The sequence below is a fragment of the Acyrthosiphon pisum genome, chromosome X, assembly GCF_005508785.2.
Source record: "Acyrthosiphon pisum isolate AL4f chromosome X, pea_aphid_22Mar2018_4r6ur, whole genome shotgun sequence".
Lineage (NCBI taxonomy): Eukaryota > Metazoa > Arthropoda > Insecta > Hemiptera > Aphididae > Acyrthosiphon > Acyrthosiphon pisum.
In genome coordinates, this window is record NC_042493.1 from 65654955 (window position 1) to 65678163 (window position 23209).

Here is a 23209-nt window from a genome sequence, read left to right on the forward strand (position 1 = left end):
ATCCTGGTGCAACAATTTATGACAACAAAGCCTTTAACTTGAGAGTATGCAATACATTATAAATACATCCGTTAATCTAATCGTCATTTCTTTTTTAAATCTCAAAAAAATATACCAGAAGATATGTAAATTGATAATATGTGGCAAAATGACCTTATATTTTACTAACTTTGTTGAAATAATAAAAATAATATAAGTAGGTACCTAAGTAGGGACATATATATTATTTTAAAGTAAACAAGTTAACATTAATAAATATCAAAATAAATATAAATTTCATAAATGAATTAAATACAAAAATGTAGGTACATATAAATTGTAGAATGTAATAACATATTACACAAAATGACAGATGCAGTTGCCAAGTACAGAAAAACCCATGAATTTAAAAACCAAAAATGTTTTTTAGGTAATAAGTTATTAGTCTAATTTCTCTTGAAACTTTAAGCTTATTAATTTGACAATAGTTTAGAAATTAATTTTGAAGAGTAATTTAAGATATGGGCAAGCCCGGATTAAGGGTGGCAGGAGGGGCCATGGTCACCGGGCCTCGATAGTTGGAATTTATTTAGGGGCCTCTGATTTGTCTATTACTTTTTTGTTATAGGCTATAATTATTATAACACTGCATAAATCAGCTAAAAAAAAATTGATGATTATTTAGCTAGGAGAAAAGCTTGTAAATTATAATTTATAAATAAAGTGATACATTATTCATTATTTATTTCTATACACCTAATATCTATATTTTATATTTATTATAATAGGTACCTAGTATTAAACAATATACAATGTGTTCCAGGGTGAAGTGACCGGCCAACGACATATGAAATAGTATACCAAAAATGGTGAAGAAATACCCTTTAAAGATTGAATCTAACTTTTTTTATTTTTTTTAGTTATGGGCAATTAACTTTCAACAATCATGCATTTGTTTGTGTATCATCAACACTTTTCAACATTTTGACAAAATTTTATTTTTATTTTAAAGCTATTTAATTGTCCTATCAACTGATATACCAGTAATTAAACCAGAAATGTGCTAATTATTTTTATTAAATTAAAAAAAGAGAAAAAAGTTGACAAAAATTAGTATTTTTAAAAGGAAATTGTGCATTATTCCAAATAATATATTATTAACTACAAGTTTTTGTTTTTTGTATTATGAGAATTAAAATTTACCAAATAGTATAAAATTAAACGATTGATGATCAATTAACCGTTTCAATACTTGGAAAACTAAGATTGTGACGATTAACAAGAATATATTATGAAAACCAAACTTTCAAGGTATTTTAGGTATTATTGAATTATTCAGTACAATTCAGTAGAATAATACAAAAAACCCATACTAAGTAATAAACTATTTGGAATAATACACGATTTACTTTAAAAAATGCTAATTTTTGCCAACTTTTTTCTTCTTTTTTAATTTAATAAAAATAATTAGCGCATTTTTAGTTCAACTGCGTATGTCGGAGTGTTGATAGGACAATCAAATAGCTTTAAAATAAAAATAATATCACATTAAAATGTTGAAAACTTTTGAGGATACATAAACAAATGCTTGATATGTATGATTTTGATAAAAATAAGTTAATTTCCCATAACTTAAAAAATAAAAAAGTTAGACCCAATCTTTAAAGGGTATTCTATCAGTATACCTAATCATAATGTAATAAATCAGTTAATGATTAAAATATAACAAATTATAAACGTCTTTTAATATTGCTTTTTCCAAAATGGTCAATGTTTATGTGAATTTCCCTATGAAAATTGGATAAATAATATGTCTGGGGGAGGAGGACCTAGCTCCCCCTGCCTATAGGATTTACAGTAGGTAAAATAGAATGAATATCAGATCAGTAATTTATTATGCTAAACCAATTATCAATGTACTGAATATTTAAAAATTCAAACTACCAACTAGTTTTATAAATCGTATTTAATTAATAATAAAGTTATTACAGGTAGTGTCCGCACCACAGTATAGGTAGCGGTACTATTGTTGACAATTAAACAATTTATTCTATAATATATAATAATAAATAATATGTGTTAAATATATTAACATGTATAACTCAATCTAGGAAATTAAATATACTCATTCATATTATGTAGCTAATATTTATTATTGTTGTAAGCTAATAACCTTAGTTGTTGTTGCTATACCAAGAATATATATTTAAAAAAAAAATGTGTGTTAATTTGAAAGTTATATAGGTTTCAATTTTCGGCATTGTATAATATAAAATAAAGTCTATTATTTAAATATTCAATACCTATGTTAAAAACTGTTTGGCATAAATTTGAAATAAAATTCAAATAAAAAATGTATCACAATCTTTTCCTAACTACAATTTTGTAATAATTCATTTGAGTATACATCTATACTAAAAATAATAAAACAAAGAAAAAATTAATAAATTTGCAGCACTAATATAAATGAAAACGGACTTACTTACTGTTGTATATTAAAACTAAATTATTTGTATTAAAGGTTGGAACTGCCTACAGATATTATTGGTGTCCATAAAAGAAACAGTTAAGATAAAACATACAATATCTTATTACATTAAAAGATATTACCAGAATATTTTTCTATTAACTATCTACAATGAGTCACATAAAGTCAATCATTTTATAATGTCCAAATTATCAATCATTGAAAAGCAGCCGGAATTTATGTTTTTCTATAACTACATTTGATAGTGATTTATGCATTAGTCAGCAATAAATAGCAAAATAGTTAGAATTAGAAGAAGAAATACAAACACCCTAAAATATGCACTAACAAGTGTTGGTATAAAGTTTCTTATAAGTAGAAAACAGATTTATAGCTTACTTTGCCGTCTTTTCATGTAGTACAAACAAACATGTAAATCCTATAAGTCTCAAACCCTTTTTATAACAGTTATAAATGATATACATTAACTGGAAGCCTGAAAATCAAAATAAAAATTGAAAAATATTTTTACATTAGGTAATCAACTTATTTTCCTAAAATTTGATTTATCAAACTAATTTTTAAAATTTGAGCATTTGATAAATTAGTATCTAGTTTGAAATTACCTGAACTAGTTTAAGAAATCATTTATACTGATTTCAACACCTGGTGATTTATTACTTCTATTAAAAATCATATTCGATAAAAATACATTCATTCTATTTATTTATTTTGTATGGCATGTTTAGATTAGGCCCAAAGACTTAGTTTGCCAGTTTGGTCATTTGTTTTACAAAATGATTATTTAGCTGCATGTAGGTTTCTGTTGTACCGAGTTTTCATTACCTAAAGTAAAATTTAATAATCAAATCCCTACTAAAATCTTAAGAAAATAAATATTGGGATTCGGCCTGTCTTGTAATAAATAAATGAATAATTACGTATGTATAGGTATTGCTTTAAAACCAATTTAGATTCTAATACCTACTTTGTTACATTATAAACAATATAAACTAAGCAAATTAATTTATTATCAAACTTTAGTATTATTCCTTAATATAAATAATTTAATTAAAATGTATGCTTTCTTTTCAAATGTCTATAATAGTAAAATAAATAAATATGAAGTTATTAGCTATAAATAACTCATATAGTATAATTTATTAAAAAACTAACTTTGTTCAATAATCATAAAATAATGTTATATTAATTGTTTTTAGTCAGATAACTGGGAATTAACATAACTATTAACTATAAGCCAACTCAATTTGTGAGTTGAAACATAATTAAAATAAAATAAATAATGATAAAGCACAGTAAATAAATGAAATAGCAAATAGTATTAAAGAAATATTACAAGATAAGGAACAATTATTTATAGGTACATCAATACCAATCGAGATACCAATGCATATATTTTATATCAATTATTTGAAATAATATTAGAATACAAAATTATAGTAATATATTTTTTTGTAGGAGTTTTAGGATTTATGTAGGTACACAACTGGAACTCAAAATGTTTATAAAATGTATAAAATCATAATATATGGTATAGAATAGACTTTAGAGTATGGGTTTTATAAAAAATATTAACAATACTACAATAATAATAAACGACCAAAACTATCAGCAGTATTTTATAATTAAATAAAATTAGATACTGTTCATTTTATTATAATAACTAGGTAATAAGGAACTTATGTGTTATAGTTTCAAAAATATGATATAGTTATTTAAAAAACACATAAACCAAAATATCATTGTAATTTGGTACTAAATATAATTTTAAACTTTTATATTATACCATTTTTTTATTAGGCAAATCAATAATAGCTAACTATATAGTGTAGTATATTAATTAGTTTACCTTGGAGAAGTTTTAAAACTTAAAATGAAAGATGTGCCAATATGACTTTAATTTTTTAAGTAATATAAAGCTGATTTCAAATTTGATATAGTTGTGGATAGATGCATACAATTAGGTACCAATAGTATTAGGTTTCTATACACAGTATAGAATATCTTAATTAACCATTGCGAAATCTGTTGCCGTGGATACTATTTTGTGCATAATATTATTATATATTATAAAATATAAATAGGTACATAAACTTTAATACACTATTTGATAGAGTTAATATACATTTTTCTATCATTATTTGATAGGGTTAAATCATTAAAATATTATAAATTTGTACATATTTAATGTTGACAGATTATATATCGTTAATTTTATGTTCTATTTAGTTTGTGTGGGTAGGTACTACTATATATATAATATAATTTATACAAACTTAGAACTTGACATGAACGCTGATTGGTTTTTTTTTTGGGCTGATCAATCTTATATTAATAGGTAGACAATTTAAAAATCATATATCATAATATAGGTATCTAATCTTAGGTTTAGCCTAATTGTACACAGGTATACAAAATTAACAACATTTCTTACAATGTATTAAAATTATAATTGTAAGAATTTTTAAAATTTATCATTTGTCAATTTATCTTCAACAGTCCTAGAATCTTAGTCATCAGACAATAATACATAATAATAAATAATAATAGTACCTATTAATATTAATAATATATCAATAACTTATATTATGTACCTTTTAATGATTTGTGCTCTATCATAAGATTCTTATGATATACAAAAAACTTTAATGGGTAAATGGGTCTCGATTAGTACTCGATGGGTACAAATGACAAATTATTTATCATAGATTCACCATTAAGGATCTTTCATTAGATATATACCATTTACTGCTTTACGGGACACAACTTTTTTGGGGGCACGTCAGTGATGTCCGCGTTGCCACTCGCTTAGTCCGCTGTGATCGGACAAAAAAATTGAAAATATCCTACAACTTTCTATGCCTACCACCTCAAGTAGGTCACAGGGGAACCACTCTTAATATATATTATACGTATACCACATTTAAATTGAATAGTTGTTATTAAGAGTGGATATACTGCAGTGACCCTGTGACCAACTTGAGGTGATGTTGCATAGAAAGTCAGGGATATTTTAGATTTTTTTGTCCGAGCGCAGCGAGCGAGTGACAACGCAGGCATCACTGATGTGGTATAAGTATAACGGAAAAGATCCAACATTTGCAAAAAATTAACCGGTAATAAAAGTTATGATATTTACTACCTACATTTTTGGATTCTATGTTACCATATGGGAAATAAATAATTTGTAAAAAAGATTTTAATAGCATAGGTCTCATCATGTTATCTTAAATAGTGACTTAAAGTTTTTCAAAATGTCTACAAATACCTCGACAAATACATTTTAATAGGTAGGTATATCAATTTATAGTTAGATGTTAAAGTATTTCTTAATATTTTATTAACTAATGCAAAACTGCTATAATATGTATGCATATTTTAAAAGATAAATATAAAATAAATACATAAAATTGTTAAAATAATAAAGTATTAGGGATGTCTAAGAGCCCGTTTTACAATCATAGTTGAAACCTTGGTTATGCTTAACCTACTGATTTTACCTGCCGAATTTGGCAGTTTAACGATTGTGATATGGGCACTAAGCCTAAAACAATAATTTAAAATTCAGACACCTACATAGGTACAAAAGTCACAAAAAAATATATCATATCAAATAAATATCACTTTTTTGAGCTTAAAACACACTATGCAGTTATTATTGTAACTCTAAGCTTGAAATATTTGTGATTTTGTAAATTATTATAGGTAGAAGTGTTGATAATTTAATAAAGACATAGGTGATGTGGCCACGTGATAATCTATGTAAAATAAATGACATGATGGAGCTAAATATAAATGTTGAGAGTTGACATAATAATAATATATTTATAATTAATTAAATGTTGAGAATTAGTTCATTACAATAAAGGTATGAGGAATACAAATTATAGCTTGCTTAATTTATTGCAGTCATCATATTATAATTTATTGGTAATAACGAAGGTATAATTTAAACATAAAAATAAATTTCAATTAACTACCAATTATCATACATTGGAATTTTCTATATAAAGAAAAGTAAAATATTTCTAACAACGGAATTTAAAGAATTTCCATTGGGTTATTTTTTTTTCCCCTCACAGTCATCTTCAAATAACTTGGTGGGATATTTAACACTAAATAGTGGTTCTCAACATTTTACACTATTTAGTAAACCTAAATTATAATAAGGTAACAGTAGGTGGTCAATAGTACTTAAGTACCTATAAGCTATACCTAGGTAGGTATCAGTTACTTTAACAGTAACAATCGTTAATTTAATAAAATATACTTTTTAATTTCAGTTATAGACAAAAAATATAATAGTCTTCTTAGTTATCTAACAACAATTAGGTGTATATTATACCTCTATTTACATTGATTATTAATTAATTTATTTTATGAATAGTTTACCAATTGTAAATTCTGTTTATTATTTTGGGTATAGTAATAGGTAAATATTTATAATTCACTATTTCAACAGTTAAAACATAATTATCTTGATACCTATTGATTAATTGCTTCATCAAAAATAACTTCAAGTAGATATTATGTACATTTAGTATTATGACTAGAAAAAATAAAATTTTTTTAGGTTCCTGGGTAGGTATACTGTTGAGAAATAAATAAATTAACATGTTACCTATTTGGTGGGCACAATAATAAACAAGAAGATAATGTTCAATAATCTATACAAAAAAATCTTAGAGAACAAGGTGGCCTAATTCAAAATCTATTTGAAATGAATAGAAATGAATTGATTATTATGAATAACAAAATGTAGGTACTGACTAAAGTAACTCGCCTAAATCTGAATTATAATTATGATTCATAGATTAAACTGGTAACAAGTTTACATAGTTACTTAATAGAAAATTTATTTCACTATTTAATGGATAGATTTTAAATTAACTTAGGAAATCTATTGGGTACTTATGACTTAAAGTTTTAATCAATAATTTATTTTTGACAATTATTTTAAATACCTACTAAATTATTTATGAGATTATCAACACCAAATAAATTAAAAAATGTATAACATTAAAATAATCAATTAAATCTCATCTCGAATCTTATTTAAGTAATTAAAAAGTAGTAATGTTAAATCAAATTGATTTATAGGTATTAAAACTATTTCAACCATAGAAGATTATGTTCTAAAAAAACTTTTAAGCACTTCACAAAAACTTAAGTCAGATTCTAATAAATTAGCATGAGTATTATTACTTATTGCTACTAATAATTTATCCCCAATACACCAAAACACAGTCCAAGTTAACAGATACTCTTATTGATAGAGTATTTGTTTGTAGATAATGTGATAGTAAGTGGTGAGGGTAGGTGTGTTAGGTAAGTAGATATGTAAGCAGACATATAAGGCCAACTGGAACAACTGTTCATGCTTGAAATGTAAGTTTGTACACTAATAATGTACCCACCTAGTTATAATGTTACAATTGAGAGATCATATTTTTTGATTTTTGCATTTATTTTTAAGCCCAATCCAACAAATAAATATGACTTACCAATATGACTTTTTAGAGTTCAGAAAACTATTTGTATATAGGTATCTAGATAAAATGTAATAATGTTAAAAGAAATATACAAATCTGTACACTTCTTTGCATAATCTATATAATTAAGATTAGTAGTTTATTTTAAAATACTTTTATTTTTCTTATAAAATCAACCTTATCAGTATCTAATTGTATGCATTTATAAGAATTTCAATGGATTACAATAAATTTGATCAAATAGAGATAAAAATCTCTCAAGTCATTCAAAATGGCAGAAATAAAAAAAACTAATAGTTACTAAGACAATTAATAAAAGGTTGAAACTTACCTATAATCAATAATCAATGTTTTATATAGATAATTAGCAATATTAGAGTTTAGAGATAGTAACACACTATCTGTGTGTTGATATTAGGTTTAAAAAAAGATGTACTTATCATAATAAGAACTGAATACTGACACTAATTAATCTAATTTTGTGTTTACTTAATTTGAATAGGTACCTTACTATCAACATTTTTGATTAACGAGTACAATAATAAGTGCCATTAATAGTTGTATTTAAATTGAGTTAATAATGTTAGACCTTGACCTTAAAGAAAATACTTTAAATAAAGACCTACATGTATATTTTAAATTTTTAAAACCAAAATCCAATGGTATAGTTACAGTGTTAAGACACAATTAATCGTTTAGTTTCAAAGAAAATACATGTCAAATGACATAGGTATGCAATACACTGGAGACCAAGTCTACAACTACACTGTGAACAAGTATTGTTGGCATCACATACTCGTCTTAGGATTAAATTTTACGTAATACGACCCAATACTTGATTGCGCAGATGGTGTCGCACACGACAGTAGTGTTACAAGAGCCGGAGTGCCAGAAGAACACAAGACGGAGGAGATATACGTAGCTCGATTCCACCGGTGGTAAATTATAAAATGACACAGGTAATAATAATTCAATTATTGTTAGGGGTTAATAACTATTATTATATGTGTCATAGGATTATAAGTTACCTGACGAAACTGGGTACATGTCACTGAGCGGGTACAGTTACCATCCAATCCGAACTGCATGGGTCATGTCCCTCGATCGTTTAAAACTACTAACTACGAACACTTTGAATCGACGAATCCGGTTCGGACGGCGGTCGCATTATCATTATCAGTTCGGCGTTGTTATTGTTGTTGATATTGTTGTTGTCGTCGTTGACGTAGTCCACTGCCGCCACGAGATAGGCAGCACATTAATGACAATAATTATCAATCGACGTATTGTTGTGATCCACTGTACTCGGGTACACTGACACGGGTCTCTATGATTACTTGACGATTAGTCCGGCTGACCGGCGGCGTGCGTAGTACGCGAGTAACGTTGTGTTTACACGATCCGGCGGCCCGAGTACGGTACTATGGAATAATAATAATATAATATCTCGGTGCGTAAATGGCGCGCGCATTGATGCCGGGGGAGAGAAATAAAAAACCGGACGCGCGCGCGTACAATATTTTTCACGATAATATTTTATCGTACAACACGGTAGTGGTTGGTTTATTGTGTCTCGATTTCGTTGCCTGTGCCCCTGTACCCCGTAAAAATTTCTCTACGAAACGAACAATATTATTCAGTTATGGCGAATTGTATTTATGGTTAAATATGCAAATTATTGGTTATTTTTTTGTTTTTTTTTTCAGACATTTGCATCATTATTTATTATTCTTTTATTACGATTTTCTAACCGACTTAAAGAAAATCTAATCAACGGAGATAAAGGGTAAAAACGTTCTTCACCTACCACATCACCGCCGCAAGCCCTCAACCGTGGTGGTGCAATCACTACAAGCATTCCAATATGGCCGGTTAACACAAAGCGCGCGTACAGTGTACACAACACAACACATGCTTCGTTCCGTTGACCCTGACCGTAAAGATTATGTACCGACGCGGCACGGTAACCGGCAGACTTGGTGGGTTTGACGGGTTGGTGGGTGTTGGGTGGGGGGTCGTGCCGATAGTGTGCGGCCCGTCTGCGTGCGCTCGTGTGCGTGTGCTTGTGCTTGTGTGTACGACGTCACGTACGCACGCTCAAGCGCACGCCGCACAACGACGTTTTGCCATTCGATAATCATGCGATACGTATTATAGGTACAACATGACGTATACGTATAATATAATGATACTGTACAATATTTTAGGCCAATATTATACATAAATAAAATATTGTACGCGCATTGTGTGTCGCGAAGGTGAAACGCGGTCCGTGTAATCGGCACACCTGTCGGCGGCCGACCGTTTCACGCACCGCAGGGCGCAGACACGGCCGATGCGCGCCCCGAACATAGGGCCGTTGTGTCGCCACCAGATTTTGCACGGTTTTTGAGGCGTAAAAAATCCCATCCAATCCCTGCACGGACGGCACGACCAGCCGTTCGTCGCAGCGCTACGTCCCCAGGCCGTACGTGACGTTTTTGTTTTTTTTTTGGATGCGCACCGCTGTGTACCGCGGTCCACCGGCCGAATATCGCGTACGCCTAATCAATTCCGTGCCAGCCCACCGCACCGCCCCGCCCTATCGCCACGACCTTATAGACTGATACCACGAGAGAGATGCTTGAAAACTGCGAATGACGATCGTATAGATCACGGTCGGCGGAGGATCCAGCGACGAGTCATCCGGTCGTTCGAACCGATCCGTTTTCTTTATTTTTTTTCTCCGGTTTATCGCGTTTCTGCTCGGTGCGGCCGTTATCCGCCGTTTTGCCGTCCTGTCGTCGACCACTCAGCAGCGGCATGAACTCCGCCCCGTCGTAGTGGTCATGCGTCGCGTCGCCACCAGGTACGCTATCCCGACGTCGTTTCTGTCCATCATCTCCCAGCACTGTTGGGGCGCCGGGCGTCTAGACTGGTCTGCATAGCTGTCCACACGACTGGTACGAGGGCGCGTTGCATGCTTTACTGTTAATGTTTAGATTGTCCGTCGTTTGCACAACGCAGGCCCGATCAAACCGCTGTCGGTGACGCGTTTGTTGTCTCTCATTTTTGTGCCTGTGGTTTGCACAGTGTTTCTTGAGGTGTGGTCTACCAAACTGTTCGGTCGAAAATAGGTCCTGCTCATTGTTCTGATCACTTGCTCAACAACTTCTTACATTACTAATCCTAACCACTATTCTGGTTAATATTCTATTAGTTTGTCGTTTTTAAAGTCACAGGTTCATGCTATACCACGTTGTGTGTTGTTTAATGTGTTTAATTTGTTGGTAACGAGTTAACAACATTTGATTACCTACATATAATATAGGCGTACACGTTACATGACATGGTGTTGTGTGAATCTGGCTCTAAAGGTGCGACTCATACCCCTGTGCTTATCACGTAGAGTAACTTAATTATTGTTTATTATTTTTGAAAATGTTTGTATTAGGAGGTACAGAGAGGTATTACTGTTATGTAATAATATAGGTACCTACCTAATAATAAATATGTTACCATCAATAACTTTCTATTTACATACTAAATTATATTTTATTTTTATTTTAGCTTTTTGATACTATTTAAAGTGCATTATATCTAAACCCTGCTTAGCCTTTAACATGTCTGATTTTTTTGTTAGGATAATGTTCAATATTTATCCTCATTATGACTACCAAGAATGAAAATTCGATAAACTGTAATAATTCTCAAAATGAAGCCAAAGGACGTCAGAATAGTGATAGAAATACTGTAAAGGTACTACCAACACTTTACATTTTTAATTTCAAATCATGACTCAAAATATTAATCACTTAATGTTTTTTAGAAAATTCCAAAAATGGATTTAAATAAGTCTGATTTATTAAAGCTTTTAAGCTATTTAGAGGGTGAACTCCAAGCAAGAGATATTGTTATTGCAACTTTAAAGGTAATACATTTGTTTGTTAAATATTATAAATTCTTCACTTATAAACTCTATTTGTATTTCCATACAGTGTGAAAAAGTAAAATGTATGTTAAGAAACAGAGGCAGTGATCGTGTTGTTAAAGATCCATTGGCCGCTTTACAGCGTGATTGCTTTGCCACCTTTGAAACAAATAATGATAGTCTTTCATATCAACAATTAGGATCGCTTGAAAATCTTGTACTACAGCAAAGAAGAACTCATTTGAGGATAGCTAATGTCTTAAAAGATAATCAAGTTATGCATCGAAAGGTAAAGTAAAATTAAACCTTAACATATTAAACACTTTTGTGTTATATTTAGGGGACGCTACTTAGACATTTGTTGTCTCTGTCTTACAAGTACATAACATAACAAATTGTATGCCCAACAGATCAAATTTAGCTTTGTTAGTTTAAATATTAGAGTGAATTGACCTCTTATAAAATGTAATGGTAATATTATTATCTAGGGCATTTCATAGGCTTTTTTGTTATATTTTAGTTTTAAAGCGAGATGATTAAAAATTCACTCTAATTTTTAAGTTAAAGGAGCTAAATGTGAGCGTAAAAGTTGCTATGTTACGCACTTGGAAGACAGAGAAAAAAATGTCTGTGTAGTGTCCTTTTAAGACATATTATTAAGATATAAGTATACAGAGTAATATAGTTGCTGTAACTTCAAATCATCATAATTTGTATGTATTCAAGACAAACAATTAAGTTCAACATTTTCAACTCACAAAGTTTATTATAATATCACCACAACATTGTTATAGTTCTAAATAATGTTTTTACTGACCCTGTCTGTATTACAAACATCATGCATCATGAATTGAAATAGAGGGTGCTAATAAGTGCCTGAATGACTGGTCTGATGCTAACGTGTAATAATTATGTATGTAATTATAATTTAAACTGTCGCCAGCACCCTCTATCATAGATCTGATTTGAATACCCAGAGCCAGTGTATGATTTATGTAGACAATTGTTATTAATATTTAATCATTATTTTTTCTTTATATGTATTTAATTTAGATATTAGATCTGGAGCGATTAAAAAAACAACAGCTTCAGTATGAATACAAAAAGTTGCACAATACTTTTGAAGAAGAACGATTAAAACACAAACAAATCGTATTTTTTTTACTAGCTGAGAGAAAAAAAATTGTAATGAAATATATTGAAGAGAGAAAACGTTCTGAAGATCTTGGACAAGTAATGAATCTTTTCTTCTCTACAATTATTAATATTAGTTTTTTGTTTTATTAACGTTTTTATTGGTTTCAATAGCTATTTAAACATTATTTAATAATTCTATTATGTAACAATTTGGTATAATTACAACTTAGAATATGTATAGTTTTCCTATTATATTAAGTCAGCATGTTGCTTACATGAGTTGTATCTGTCTTACAGCAAATTTGTATGTTCGTAAGATGGATTAGGATATAACACGTCATGCAGGCATAACGTTCTCATAGTGTTTGATTTTATAAAAGATAGTTTAAACAAGTAAAACAATTAATTTATTAGCAGCATTTATTTTGATTATAATGATTTTGGTTATCAGATATCATATTCAGTTTTTAAAACTAAAATAATAAACCTTTGGTAAAATCTGTAGTATTATATATCTTATTTTAGATATTAAGTGAAGAAAAAAGTAAAATTGATTCAATGGCTGAAGGGCTGGAAGAAGAAAGTAAAAAGTCATTACAAATGGAAGCAGAATTAGAAAAACAATTGGCTTTGTTTGATACCGAAAGCAAAAAGATGATGGCAGCTCTAAGTTTGGAAGAAAAAAAGTAAATCATTTAAATGTTCTTATACACTTGTTAGGGGAGTGGCACAATTAGAACTGCTATTTATTTAATGATTAATGACTGATTACCAGTGCCAAATAACTTTCATTAGGGCAACTATTAAACATTTATAATCAAACATTTTCCGCCCTTTAAAATTTTACAACTTTTACTGCCCTAGGACACTGTCCCATTGATCCCCACTTAGCACGGTTCTGAACATTACTAATAAATACGGTCTATCAGTGGCGGTTTTGGTAGTGAAGCACCGCCTAACTTTAATTTTTAGATATTAAAAAAATATTTGTTTACGTAATACTGGTACCATTTTGAATTTTATTCGTATAGTTTAATCGAAAATGTTTATTATATTAGACATAAATTTGGAGTATTTAATTTGTTCAAAACTTGCACATGAAAATAGTTGTGCGGCGCTAGAACTTAATAAGTAAAGAGCGGATTTTTAGATTCTTAAAAGCTTAAGATATGATGCTAATATGTTCTAAAAAACCAATTAAATATTCCTTAAATTTGTAAATATGCAGATATGTTTTTTTTCTCTAAAATTCTTCAATAAAGTTAATAAATTACTGTTATGCATTATTGGTAACAGGTAAATTATTTAAATGTAAAAGTAAAAAAAAAGTTATTATTAGAAAATCATTCTCATCGCTTTATCAGTTATCAAATATGATAATCACGGACTATGTTAGTCTTGGATCATACTTATACTATGATCTAAGATTTTAGTCCATGACAATAATCTATAGTATAATCACAGACTGAGAGGAATATAACGACCAACATTATCAATTTATTATAAACAAAAAGATAATTGATTGATTTAAAATTTTTATCATTCTGAAATCAAATTATTTTTTTCTAGGGAAAAAAACTGTTGCTAGAAATAATTATAATTCAAGAAATTAACAAAATATATGATTTATTATGATTTTTTTATGAACAATAATAAAATATATTCCTTAATATGAAAAATAGGCTAAATATTCTCTAATGTCCAAAATATGCTTTTTTTCTCCTTGTAAAGTTGCATAAAGCCAATAAAAATATAATAAAACCTAAGATCCGCCCTCTATTTATATGCTATTATAGTCATTACTGTTTAATGTGTCACACGGAGCTGCTGTCGTCTAAATTGATGCATGCAAGGTGCATGTATGCACATACTCTTAAACACTTAAAATAGTATGAAGTGCTCATGTGCAAAATGCCAGCTAAGGCAGACACAATAATATATCACCTCTAAACATTGGTCGCCGGATTCATTGTATACAGCTGCGCTAATTACTAGGTGGGGTAGGGGCTACTCGTACAGCTGGGTGTTGTTGTCACTAATACACAGCCATAGTGTCTGTTAGTGATCTAATCATAATTGGGCACTTGCTAATTTAATCTCTTTCCAACATTATCCATAACCCATACAATTTGAAGAATACTTTAACATATTATATATGTGTTACTGTGTCGGACTAATAGTGGATCTATTTAATTATTTGATCATCTCATGTAAAAATAAATATAAAATTCGACACTCCTCTATTTTTACTTAACCTAAATGCAGGCTTTATCCAATTTTTGAAACAGATTTGTATATACTTATATAGATATTAATGTTTGATGTTATAGAACAAATACTTTAGAAGCAGAATTAACAAAATGTCGAAGTGAAATTATTTCATTAGAAAAAGAACTAAGTGAAGCACTTCATAATAATTTGATGGAACTTTCCAGTAGATCTTCAGGTAATCATATTAATTTAATTATATATATATATATATATTAACCTTAATTTTTTTTTAATATAATGTAATAATGATAGTTAATTGGTAGTTTGAAAATATTTATAATGTAGGTAAGTTTCTATACATCTACCTATTATTTCAATTGCTACATATTTATTAGATTTTATCCAAATATTTAGAAATTAGACCACACAAATTAAAATTAGAGCTCGGTTGTTTATGAAATTACATGTTTTTTTGTATTTACCTGGTCTTATGCTAGCCTACATATAGAATTGATTCTTGTTCTACCGAATCAGTACTTATTGTTCATTACGACTTCCTACCTTAACGATTTTCAGGTAAACTTAATTCTGTTATTGCGACCACCACAGTTTAATTTCGTGCTATATAATTTGCAGTCACTGTTTTGTAGAGGTTTGAGTTACTGTTTTGTGTCCAGTAAAGTAATTTTTTGAAATGAATAATTGGGATTTATTTATGTCTTATAACTGGGGAACCTTGTTGATACCTTATCTTTAGATATCACTATACTATATAGCTGATGGAACTGAAAATTAACCTACGAGTGACAACAATGTAATTAAACTTTTAAAATATAAATTTATTGATTGATAATGGAAGTTGTGATATTATTCATGGCTATTAATTTACTTTTCAAAAGTTTTTAAGTAATAATATTCAAAGATGGTCATGTTCAAAGTGTTCATGTAAATCTTATCTATATATTCAATAGTCATTATTCTGTAAAAGTTGAAAGGAAAATATAAAACTTTTAATTATATGACACAATTTGGACCTTTACTTTAAAATCCAAGAATGCAACTCAGACCTCTCATGGTAAAACTCTCATTACAACTCAACCAAGATACAATTTTCATGCCTCAGGTAGTCAGGCACCTAAAAAATATTGTTAGTTCTTATTTTGCTGTTTGTTTATATCTAAAAGAATTAAATATTTTAATTGCATATTTGGTAATTTTATAGTTTCAGGTGTAAGAATTATGTCTTCTCCTAGTGATCCAATAATGAGTAGTGTTGCAAAAGTGGTTCAACCTACAGCAACTGCATCTAGTGTTCGAGTTTCTGGTCCAAGTAATTTTTTTGATACTTAATTTGATATACCTAATGTAATAAAAATTACATCAAATTCAGTCAAACAGAATAAAAATAGTAAATTATAATTTAACACTCATTATATAGTGAAAATATAAAAGTATAATAATAGATAATAGGAGCCTATTTTGGTACAGTGGTTGACCGTAGTTAAGCGTTGTTTGGCGTCGCTAGCTGCCAGACGTTGAATGAGTAACTACCCAGGTTTTTATCGATGAAACCTCGCCCCACATAAACATGTATTTCACAACTAACCATGAGGCCCAACATACCCGATAGCCTATGTTGCTGAGTGTCATTTAAAACACGCTACTAGATATTTTCCAAATCGAAGAAAATGTACGAATCATAAATAATGTGTATTAAGAGGATGTTACATCAACATTTGTTGTACACGTCTTACAAGTGCATAATATAGCAAATTGTATTCTCAGAAGAGCACGTTTAGCTCCGTTAGTTAAAAAATTAGAGTGAATTGATCTCTTATAAAGTTTAAAGGTAAGGTTATTGGCTAGGCCAGTGTTTTTCAACCTATGGTACTCGCACCACTAGTGTTCCAACTTTATTAAAAAAAAATGTAATAGATCAATATCACAATAAATATTATTTGGTTTATTTGATATTAATAATAATATAAATAACAATTTTACATATTATTTAATTTTCTTTTTAATTTTATGCATTAAATGATAATCTTATGATAATTTTGTAGTCCCTAATAAAATAAATTTCCATACATGTAAAATAGATATTCATTTTTGATAAGCAAAAAAAAAAAAAAAATGTTATTAATTAGTCAAGGTAGGTGCATGGCCATAAACTGTGTATGTGGTACGGGTATGTAAAAGGGTTGAGAACCGCTGATCTAGGCAATCTCATAGGTTTATCAATTATATTTTAATTTTCAATGAATATTTTAAAATTGTAAATTGTTTGTACGTCTTAAAGTACTCATAACTCTCTTTAAAATTAAAATATAATCAACATGTAAGAAACAAATGTCTGTGTAACTTCCTCTTAAGACATATTATTAAGATATAATAATATGGAGTAATTGTCATATATCCAATAATGTTCAAATCTAAATAAAGACTACCTATATTTTTTTAGCACCTTTTAACACTTGAAATTAAATCTTTTATTAGAATGTGACTCAACTATTTTACAATAGTTTGGAATAAAAATATCTCAAGTTCATGTAATTTTGTTTTAAATTTTTAATAAATATGATCATTGATTATACATAGTACTATGTATAATCAATGATATGATTATTAAATTAAATATACCTACTTAGGTTATGTGATATACTATAATATTTGATTTCCCTTTTTTGTTGTATTTTTAGTGACTGGAATTGCTCGATCAGTAAATCCTGGTCAAAGTTTGCGTTGTTTGAAACCAATTAGTGGTAAAACTAATGATACACAGGTACCTTGGAACACTTTTTATTTGTTGAATGCAACATTTTATACATTTTTAAAAACAAAAACTGTATATTTTAGGTAGATAAACCTCAAGATGATGAAGATTGTTCTACACCTTTAGACACCATTAAAAAACACCCTATTTCATTTGGTCGTAGTATGCAATCGGACTCTGGTTCAACTAGCACTGTCAAAAAATCATTGTTTGGTATTCAACGTAACATGTCTGTTCCCAATGCAACTGAAAGCAATATTCCTGGATTAATTAAGAAACAAATAACAACTGTGGGACGTGGGACACCACCTCCTGTACCGCCTAATAAGCCTATTATACCACCAAAAAAGGATCTAATATCATTCATAAAAAAGACATCAATTGCTGACAATGCTGCTTCTACTGCTGACAAAGATCAAAAAGACTCTCAACTTAGGCATAATAGTTTTTTGCCTAATGATGCTCCTGTAGATAAGCCAGATGAAATGGTAAAAAATTAAACTTCAGGAATTCTTAACAATACCAGCCCAGCGAAATAAACCTCATATAAAAATCATATTTTTATATATGTGTTCGCTTGACAAGACTTTAATTGTATTCTCAAAATAGATAAGTAGTAAATTTTAGTAAATAATAGTAAGTTTATACTTAATCATATTTTACTGTTACATACATTATATTGAATGTAACAAATAATCATTTAAGATTGATTTTATTTCATAATTTGTTTATTACGATAGTTTTATTTTAATTGTACTTAATTAATTTAATATTACAAAATAATTTCTTGGCATACTAAATATCAAAAAGTTCCTAGACCGTGCATCTAATATAACTTGGTATTCAAGGCAAGCTTTAAAACTAAATGATATTCTAAAAATTATGGTTGATAATATTATAATGTAAGATTAATGACTTGCATTTTATAGTTGTTATCAAAGTATATAGTACACCGCTCATATTCTGTTAACTTGATTTTATGTCTTACATTTTAAGACAAGTTTTTTAAAAATTTAATGCTATACACTTTATGTTTAACATCATAATAAATCTTAAACTCATTAAATAACATAACTGTTATTGTATTAAGGGTTTTAACTCAAATACCTTGGACAAGTTACCATAAAAATGAATTATAAAATTACATCTCCAAATTATTATCTTCCAAATAATATTACTGCATGGTTGTATTATAATACATACTATTTAAATAGTTCATCAAAATAAATGCATTGAATAATGATAATTATTTAATTCTATTGTCTTGTTAAGAACTCATTTTTTTTCGCTGTATGGATTTTCAATGCAAATTTAAACTATACTCTGTCCAGTGAGAGAACTCTCTGTGGCCTACCAAATATTGGTTCTTTTGCACATGGTCACGCGACAAGTAGCCGTAGTAGAATCAGTGTTGGCGGCAGGGTGTCATGCGGGGAATCTGCAGAATTGACGGGTCTCTCGCTGGACAGAGTAAACTTATAAATGGCTTGATATAACCACTTGTCACTTTAAAGTTTGTTATTATTTTTATAAATTGTAAAAACTTTTCTTTAAACAGAAATAGTTGTAGTTTTATTAAAAACATAAAAAATTATCCAATAATAATATATGTTTATGTTATAAGAAAAATATATAACTGACATACAATTATTCATATAATCATAGGTCATTTTATAACTATTTTTAGATAAAATACAACTATTCACTGATGACAAAATATTGGGAAACTATCAAGTAGATATTTTTTTGTATTATTAGTTATTACATAAATAGTACAAATAATGATATACGGATTTTAAATATAATTTCAAACAAATATAGATTTGATACAATTCTCTTTTAAAACAAAATCAGACTTTTTCTTAATTAAAATCTTCAAAATAAAATTGCAAAATATATAAACTAATATTCATTTTGATAAAAATATATCATAATTTAAATCATAACTTGCTATATGATAAAGCAGACAAGCATAGTTCCAACGATTCAGTTTGATGTAGAAAAAACTAGAGCAGTTCTTGTTGGTAAATATAGCTGTAAAATAAAAAAAAGGTTTAATAAAAACACCATTTTAATTGTTTTATACTTAGCAATAATTAATATAATAGTGTTATTAATTAATAGTGTTATTAATTAAATGTCTTTTAAAAAAATGGAGAGAAACATGGACATAGGTAGCTATTAGCTAATTAGCTAAGTATCAAATTGATAATATTTATTTTGTAATAGTTTTTTGAATTTTAAATAGAACATTCAACATATCCAATTCGTTAAAATGTCTAACATTAGATTAATTAACAGATATTTTTTTTTTAAAGGTAGGTGTAACTCAAATTTAATAATAAGTAATTATAAAGTTATTGAAATAATAATCAACTTAATTTTATCAAAAATGTCTAAAAAATATTATTAAGAAAACTGAGTTGCTGTTTTTAAATAGTACAAAAATAACATTTGATCCTCTTGTGATAAATTGACAATTATTACTTAAAAATAATTTGTTTTAATTTAATATAATATAATCGGCCTAAAAATGAACAATGATGTACTAAGATTTAAAAAAAATTAAATATAGTAAGAGTATATTACATATTTACTGAACTTTTACAATATTAAAACAAAAATTAATTATTCCTTTAAAACCTGTGCCAATTAGACATTAAAAAATAATAATATATATTTGAGGATCATAAAGCCTTATAACATATAAATACATATTGTTATAAATGAATCTATATTATTTTTTTTTTTTTAGAAAGTTAAATGTTAAATATAATAGTAGATGATATTATACTAGTTAACACTTGCCAACATATAAAATAAAAACCTATACATACTTAATATTCCATAATATTTAGAAAATAGTGTGAGCTTATGATATTATATCTATTTTTTTTTTTTTTATTGTATTATAATTTAAATATTTTATTGTTTATTTTACAATGTGTAATAGTTTTTAATTCATTATTAAAAACAACTTGTTTACACTTGGAAACATTGATTTTTTTCTTTATTATTTTAAATAGGTACTTCAATAATTTACCTTCCAAATAATACTAACTATCAAGCATATTTAATAAACAAAATATTTTTTTTTACTTATGACTGAAGGAAAATTAAGATTAAAAATAAAATTCTTAAGTAAATTAAACCTTTTAAAATATTTTTACTTACGAAAATATGATTTTGTCTACCGCTCCAATCGCCATTGATAGTTGGATATGTAATATTGTTATCAATGCGACTGTGTCCTCCATATTCTGAATTATCACTATTTAAAACTATTTTTAACGAGCCTGACAAATTCAAACCGATTTTGTATTCTGTAAAACTCTTGGTTGGATGGAAATTGAATACAAATAATAAGCCACCTCTTTCAAATGCAATTATTTTATCATCTTCATGCTTTAAACTCACATACCCCTACAATATTAAACATTTAAATTTGAAATAGTATTTTACCCAACTACAACAATAATATTAAATACTTACAGGATTGTCATTTAACCATCCATATTTATTTTCTAAATGATTCATACTTTTATCAAAATTGTTTAAATACTTATATTTTAATGATTCATCATCGACTAAATTCCATTGTCGTCTGGCATAATGATATGAACTATTATTGCCATCACGAGGGAAGTCTAACCATTCAGGATGGCCAAATTCATTACCTATTGTATCACAAAAAAATTGTTATAAACATTTTAACTACAACTACATTTAAACAAGACTTTACCAATAAAATTTAAATATGCTTCACCACCAAGACTATTGGTGATCAACCGAATCATTTTGTGTAATGCTATTCCACGATCAATGATTAAAGACGGATCGCTTGAGACAGCCATATGTGTATACATTTCTTTATCCATCAACCAAAATGCAACGGTTTTATCTCCAACAAGAGCCTGTGCAATAATGTATGGATATAATTATTTTTGATTCTTTAGTAGTTCTTTTATTCTTTAACTTAAAATAATTTTTAAAAAATGATCAATAATAAAGCATACTTTAATCTAATAATGAAACCCAGACTGTAGATAAATATTATGATAAAATAAATAAATTAATTAATACTTGCCAAATTATTCCCTAACATAATATACATTTTTTGAAGACATTTAATAAAGTGTTGAACATTATATATCACCAATTAAATGTTTAAAATTTAAAATTTTAATTTGCAAATATTATTATAAAAAATAATTAAAATATTATTTATCTACATATTATAAATCAAAATTTAAATTACTTTAATCTACTACACTTCAGAGCTTCACATTAAATTCTTAAAAGTTAAATAAGTATTATCTAAGATCATCAGTAATTTTATTAAAATTACTTGAAAAAACATAGCTTTAATCTAATAATAACCTGGTCATGGGATTCGGCATAGGAAACTGTTTTTTCCATCCACCTTCGATTTGTAAGTGTATGAACAATATCTCCCATATTCCAATCATCATCTTTAACCTCCTTCAGCAGTTTTATCCACATATCAGGTATAGCCATTCCTAGACGATAATCAAATCCAAGTCCTCCTTCACTTACAGGTCGACATGATGAAGGCATTCCAGACACATCCTATATTTGTAATATACAATTGTACATTAAAAATAAAAATTTTAAAAATGTTTAAATATTTTACTTACTTCAGCTATAGTTATGCAATTGGGGTAGAATGTATGGAGCATGTAGTTTGCCAACATCAAATAAATCAATGCATCAGAATCAACATTAAGACCAAAATATTCATCATAGTGTCCACTGAACCCTTGACCAGCACCTCGAGAATGGTATAGCATAGATGTAACACCATCAAATCTTAAATAAAATACAATGTAACATTGTTATATTATGTACTGAATATCATTTATTTTTATTTATATAAATATAAATATAAATTATATTTACCTAAAGCCATCAAAATTATATTCTTCAATATACCATCGCAAATTTGACAGTAAAAATCGTAACACTTCATACCTATATTCAAAAAATAATTATAAATTTAACTTTGAATTCATGAAACTAAAGAAGTTTATTTACTCAGAATAATTGAAAAGTCTGCTGTCCCAAAGGGGATGACTTCCATTAGGTCCGCTATGAAAGTAACCAGCATCTGTACTATCAAACTGATTCAAACCATCTAATACATTTTTTGATGCGTGGGAGTGTACAACATCTAACATAACATATAGTCCTTTACTATG

At 28.1% G+C, this 23209-nt stretch overlaps 3 protein-coding genes across 6 annotated transcripts in view; 1 reads left to right on the forward strand and 2 right to left on the reverse strand.

Moving 5' to 3' along the window:
- Positions 1-9858, reverse strand: part of LOC100161757 (nuclear receptor coactivator 3) — a 53884-nt gene extending 44026 nt beyond the window's left edge. Inside the window, exons 1-3 of one of the 3 annotated variants that reach the window (XM_029488373.1) lie at positions 8988-9857; positions 3073-3292; positions 2846-2942 (exon numbers count right to left, since the gene is read on the reverse strand). In XM_029488373.1, coding sequence (XP_029344233.1) covers positions 2846-2931 — 86 coding nt within the window. In that variant the 5' untranslated portion in view covers positions 2932-2942; positions 3073-3292; positions 8988-9857. Of the gene's footprint in view, positions 1-2845; positions 2943-3072; positions 3293-8987 lie in introns of all 3 variants that reach the window. The other 2 variants (XM_008184889.3, XM_001944328.5) reach the window with 2 other exon arrangements.
- Positions 9859-10206: 348 nt separating this feature from the next.
- Positions 10207-19059, forward strand: LOC100165163 (uncharacterized protein CG10915). 2 transcript variants are annotated; one of them, XM_003244498.3, is made up of 10 exons: positions 10207-10807; positions 11582-11697; positions 11768-11869; positions 11937-12158; positions 12923-13102; positions 13532-13692; positions 15337-15452; positions 16440-16547; positions 17917-17999; positions 18074-19059. In XM_003244498.3, exons 2-10 carry the CDS (start codon positions 11608-11610, stop codon positions 18488-18490), a joined length of 1479 nt encoding a protein of 492 aa, XP_003244546.1. In that variant the 5' UTR covers positions 10207-10807; positions 11582-11607; the 3' UTR covers positions 18491-19059. The 2 variants fall into 2 exon arrangements, with proteins under 2 accessions (XP_003244546.1, XP_001944908.1); XM_001944873.5 differs by having other exon boundaries at positions 10245-10901.
- A 218-nt stretch (positions 19060-19277) lies between these two features.
- On the reverse strand, positions 19278-23209 carry LOC100163830 (1,4-alpha-glucan-branching enzyme; the record flags this gene model as incomplete). Its single annotated transcript, XM_001944278.4, is given in 8 exon segments — positions 19278-20024; positions 21165-21413; positions 21483-21667; positions 21733-21904; positions 22371-22580; positions 22649-22820; positions 22911-22982; positions 23046-23209. Coding segments are annotated over 8 exon segments (1272 nt in total), but the record flags the coding sequence as incomplete, so codon positions are not given.